Consider the following 5,300-nt stretch of genomic DNA (forward strand, 5'->3'; position numbering starts at 1 on the left):
TTCAATAACTGGAATCTTGAGATATCTTTCTCGTGGGTGAAGATTAAATTGTTAAGTGGTCACATATAAATTAGAATTTTTTTAGAGAGACAACCTTTGCTTTTCTTTTCTAAGTTTCTATTGTTATATTATTATTAAACTAATCTTTCTTTATTGTTATATTCCATTTTACCATTCTTCAAATTTCTATTATATTTTTGGATATTTTTGCAGGTGAAAAAGAAAACAATGGTTATTTGATTTAGTTGGTGATAAATTTTATGCTTGATCAATAATTAGTTTTGTTTTTATGTTTGTATAATTTTAAATTTAAAATGGCTACTATCAATCATAAAAGGAAAAGTTTTATATGCTATACAATATTCTCAAACATATATATACACACACAAGCATATATGTATATAACAAATCGTGGTTTTTTAAAAAACAATAAAAATATAAACTATTTACATTTTACAGTGAAAAATCATTCACAGATAAAAAAAATACTGATTCTCTCTCAGTTTGATGCTTACGCTTGATTGGAGAAAGTAGAACATCATGTACTACGGTCTTCTAGCTCTCAAGAGAATTTTTTCTGATCTTGTGGAATAAAAAATTTCCGACTCAGAAAACTCCTCTATCTATTTATAGAGTTACCTGGTAGGCTTTTATGAATTTGAGCCTAGTTTGTTTATATTTAATATTTTGGCTAAATTAAGCTTCAATTGAATTTCAGCCAAGTAAATAATAGTTGAACTAAAATAATTAATTGATCCAATTATAAAGTCATTTGACATCATTAAAATTGATCAATGTATCTTTAAATTTAATTTGCTAATTTTTAATTTTAGTAAATGACGGGACAATTTATGATTGTTTCCAAAATTTCTTATTAATGATAGTCCCACCTAATTTTAGCGTAAAGGGTAAATAATTTGTCAATTTTACTATTTTTATCATTCCAAAAAAAAAAAAAATTTAAAAGGTCAATTTAATCCTATATAATTAAAATCTCTTTATTTTCATGAACAAATAATTAAAAGATATTACCAAAAAGCTACCGAACAATATTTATTTAGTACTTAATAATTGTTTTTTATATGGCTTAAAAATAATCTACTCGAGACACTATTTTAGAATGCATTTATTCTCATACTTTAAAATACGATTATAAAATTATATTTTACAGTGCATCATTCATGTTAATGTGCTACTTAAAAGTTGTAATTTAATTATGTTTACCTATATCGGATAATTGAGTGGAGAAGTTTTATTTTAAAAAATACCAATAAATGGAAAAAGTACCCAAGAGAAATAGCTGTGAATAGGAAAAACAAAAACAAAAAGTTGAAACCATTTAAGAAGCTAATGTAAGTGGTTTCAATTCTTTTTACTATATTTACATCAACTATCAAAATCTTCAAAATCAAATTATATAAAAAAAGCTTTTCTGTTTACTAATTTCTTTTACAAGTACACAAAAAGGGAAACTGGATTATAAAATATTTAAAAAATTATAAATTTATTAGATATTAAAAAATATTTACTATTTTTAAAAGGTTTTTCTTATTTATTTAAAATAGTTTTCCGCTTAAACAGTATATAAATAAATAAACAAGGCTCTAAGAAATGGCGGGAGGGATGGTGAAGTGGTGGGATATCTAGGTTTTACCGAAGCAAAATTTCATTTCTCAAACTGCTCTTCAAACTGCTCTCGATCACTCACTTCGATTCTCTTGTAGGGTTTCATTATTCTTCACTCCTACCTTTACAGGGGAAGAACGATGTATGCAAGTCAATTCGACGGCAACGCTGCCTTCTCCGGTGGTGGATTTATGCCATCTCAGACCACCCAGGCCCCTGATCACTCATTCTCTCCGGCCAAAGTACGTTCTATCTTCATATATAATTTTTAAGTCTCTTTCCGATTCCTTTTACTTACGTATTGATTACTAGTTTCCGCCACTTGAATTTATCACATGCGTTTTTACGTTTTTTCTGACTGAAATTGTTACAACAGTTTGAAATGATTCGTACTTCGATTGCTAATGAGTTGAATAATAGTTCATATATTGTTTGGATTTGAAGTCTGTTTGGTATTTGTGCGGTTATGGCGTTTTTTTTTCTTTTTTGCCTTTAGTATATCCTTCAGAGTTTTGATTATCAACGAAATGAAGACTTATATATGTGTGTGTAATTTGCAGAATCGGGATGTCCAGGCATTGCTTCCATTAACAGTGAAACAGATAAACGACGCATTTCTGTCCAGTGACGATAAATCAAATTTTGTTATTGATGGTGTTGATGTTAACAATGTTAGTCTTGGACTTGTATGTTTTGTTTATTTTATGTATTGAGTTGCTTGTTGAGCTGCATTATGTTCAGGTTAAGCTTGTAGGGATGGTGCGTAATAGAGCAGGAAGAATTACTGATGTGACTTTTGCACTGGACGATGGCACTGGACGGATTGACTGTAGCAAATGGTTTGTTCTTCCCCCCACCACCGCACCCACACCTACACCTCTACAAGATGAGAAAAGTTAAGATTTGTTTCTTGTTGATATTGTTTTTTTTTTTTTTTTTTCTCTTTTGTGAAATGTGTCTATAGGGTCAATGAAGCTGCGGATTCAAATGAAGTTGAGGGAATATTGTAATGTTCTTTCTACTCTATCTTTAATAACTTTTAAAATATTCCTTGAGGATCGTAATACTTCTGTTGCTGTTATAATATAAAATGTTCATGATTGATTTTTCAACGTTGCCTACTAGAATCTCTTGTGAATTAAGATAGAACTTATGGAACACACCATGTTGTAGACGTGGAGTTATACTGTTCTGTAGTTTGAGAAAAATGAACTATATATCTGCAGCCATTGCTACTACAGGGCATACAAATGTCTCTTTTTTATCTCATCCTTATTGAAGTAGCAAGTATTAATGGAAAGTAGATCCTGCTTGATACCGAGAAGATGGTCGGTTGGTTTTTGTTGGGTAGAAAGGAAGCCAAGACAGGGAGTTGCAGAATTTTGTGGTCGGTAATCGCTAAGGAGGAGAGATCCCAGCTCTCTTGATAGCTGAAAACTTATTACTGTTTTTCTATTCAGTTTTTTTTTCCTGAATTTGAACTTTGTTGGAAGTTTATCAATATAAAAAGTGTGGTTCTTGCATATGTTCTGGTTTGAATGCTGTTTCTTGAAAATAACAGAGGTCTCCATCAACTTGCAATTATCATTCATTGAGATGTTACTTGTGGCTCTTCTGGATTAGTTTCCCTGTTTAACCTGAAATTAAATCTCTTAAACGATCATTTGGGGGACGACTCTGTTTATTTGGACTAATGATGCATTTAATCATCTTTCAGATTTATCCCCTTTCAGCTCATTTAAACATTTTCATGCTTCAGGGATGGCATGTATGTCCGGGTCCATGGCCACTTAAAGAGCTTCCAGGGTAAAAGAACTTTAAATGTCTTTTCTATCAGGTAGTGTATGGTTTTCCCTTAGTTCTTTTCGGGGATTTCTTGCTTTTGTCATTTCTTAGGGATTTGAGTTGTGAGTGCATAAACTGTATGAATGCTGTTCTTGAACTATAGTGGACAATAGTTTATTTTATACTTTTAGCAATTGAATTGAGATGAGGTATTTCATGAGCAGTTTGTTCAACGAAATGAAATTGTTGCAGTGCTTGTTCTTTGCAACTTATGTGCATGATTTCTATACCATTGCGGCGTTGGGATTTTGATATGAAGTATTTGGCTTACAGGCCGGTGACGGACTATAATGAGATCACAAATCACTTCATCGAATCCATATATGTTCATTTTTACAACACCAGATTGCGGGTATTAATCAAGTCATTTCAAATTTTTAGTGATATCTTGATTAGGACTAAAGTAATATTGCTTGCCTTACCTGTTTGCTTTTGGGTTATTGTTTGTGCTGTACTGATAGAAACAACAAAGTAGTAGTATGACTACTCAGCCACAGATGACAAATCTATCTAATACGCCCGTGAAAGGATATCAAGCTCCCATTGCAAATCAAGTAAGATCCTTATTCAATTCACGTGTGCTGGGCTACGGTTTACTTATGCAACCTTCTAATGAGCTGTTTTCAGTACACTGGTCAAGCAGGCGGTGATAGTTGGAAGAGCCTTGAGCAGATGGTCTTAGATTTTCTGCAACTTCCTTCATGCGAGTAAGTGCCTTCTTAACAATGATGCAATTCTTTTCATTTCATCCTCCCTATTTTCATTTTCGTGCTTGTTAGTCTTGAATTTGCAATCTAGATGCATAGTTAAGAAAATAGATGGTTTCTAAGTTGTTTTCTTTCCTCATACATGTATATCTTTTTGGTTTTGATGGCCGATGAATGTTTTTTTTTCTCGTCCCTTTTTCTCTCTTTCATGAATAGATGACTAACTTCTTTGAGACTCGGCCCCCATAGCTTGGTGAATTGTTTATTATACTTGTTAGGATTCTTAAATGACCCAAGCACCACCAGGAAAAGGTTTTTCCTAGATGAGAATTATTCGGAAGAGCTGTAGTCCTAATCTAACAAATTGGTCTTTCCTTTTTCTGGAGTAGAGGAGCAGTATATCTACTTAAGTATAGAATTGTACAACATAAACGAAGCCTAGAACGCTTCTCTCACTGGTTTCTTTCCCTGCTCATCGATTTCTTAGTTTAGATTTATTATTACAGTCTCTATACATTTATTTTGTATGTAGTTCTGAAAGAGGCGCACACCGTGATGTCATTGCTCAACAGCTCAAAGTTCCACTAGAGAAGCTCATGTATTACTCTCTCCTCTCACAGTAAAACTTATCTTGCAAGTTAGGATTGTAACTTAAAATTTACCATTTTTGTTATTGTTTTGCAGTCCGGCGATGAAAAATCTAGAAGAGGAAGGCCTAATCTACTCAACAACCGATGATTACCACTTCAAATCAACCGCCAACGGTTGACGTTTCTATTATGGTAACTAACGAATTGAAGTGAAGTTTTTTTCAGTGCCGTTGTTTCGCTTCATCTATAGTTTAAGTTGGGTAAATCACTGTGGTCAAAATATGATGCTGAAACGTCTGTTTTAGCCTCTATAACAGCGATCCAAAATCCCACATGGCTATGCCTTGTTTATAGTTGATGCTATTATTGTGATGTTTGTTTGTATTTTCAACATATGTGAAGTGTGCTAATACGCCACAGGGTGCCAGCAGCCTGGAGAGGTGGATTTGGCCGACTCCAGGACTTCTTTCCAATCCGCAAACAGTAACTTTTTCCCTTGCGAAATTAGAGGATAGAACACTGTTCATTTTTA

The 5,300-nt window shown here is 32.9% G+C and overlaps 1 protein-coding gene across 5 annotated transcripts; it reads left to right on the forward strand.

Moving 5' to 3' along the window:
- The first annotated feature begins 1,595 nt into the window (after nt 1-1,595).
- On the forward strand, nt 1,596-5,300 carry LOC103494262 (replication protein A 32 kDa subunit B-like). 5 transcript variants are annotated; one of them, XM_051080961.1, is made up of 11 exons: nt 1,596-1,647; nt 1,725-1,868; nt 2,187-2,297; nt 2,368-2,465; nt 2,591-2,632; nt 3,386-3,463; nt 3,664-3,823; nt 3,933-4,025; nt 4,099-4,178; nt 4,711-4,776; nt 4,863-5,300. In XM_051080961.1, exons 2-11 carry the CDS (start codon nt 1,767-1,769, stop codon nt 4,945-4,947), a joined length of 915 nt encoding a protein of 304 aa, XP_050936918.1. In that variant the 5' UTR covers nt 1,596-1,647; nt 1,725-1,766; the 3' UTR covers nt 4,948-5,300. The 5 variants fall into 5 exon arrangements, with proteins under 5 accessions (XP_050936918.1, XP_016901361.1, XP_050936917.1 ...); XM_017045872.2 differs by having other exon boundaries at nt 3,745-3,823; XM_051080960.1 differs by having other exon boundaries at nt 1,604-1,868; nt 4,863-4,960; nt 5,189-5,300.

This window comes from Cucumis melo, chromosome 2, assembly GCF_025177605.1.
Source record: "Cucumis melo cultivar AY chromosome 2, USDA_Cmelo_AY_1.0, whole genome shotgun sequence".
Classification (NCBI taxonomy): Eukaryota; Viridiplantae; Streptophyta; class Magnoliopsida; order Cucurbitales; family Cucurbitaceae; genus Cucumis; species Cucumis melo.

What these genes read in the sequence shown, in the direction of transcription:
- LOC103494262 (XM_051080961.1), top strand. Translation starts at nt 1,767, where the DNA reads ATGTATGCAAGTCAATTCGACGGCAACGCTGCCTTCTCCGGTGGTGGA. An exon ending in AATGAAGTTGAGGGAATATT is followed by an intron (nt 2,633 to 3,385) that starts GTAATGTTCTTT and finishes TTCATGCTTCAG; the next exon opens with GGATGGCATGTATGTCCGGG. An exon ending in GTTCCACTAGAGAAGCTCAT is followed by an intron (nt 4,777 to 4,862) that starts GTATTACTCTCT and finishes ATTGTTTTGCAG; the next exon opens with TCCGGCGATGAAAAATCTAG.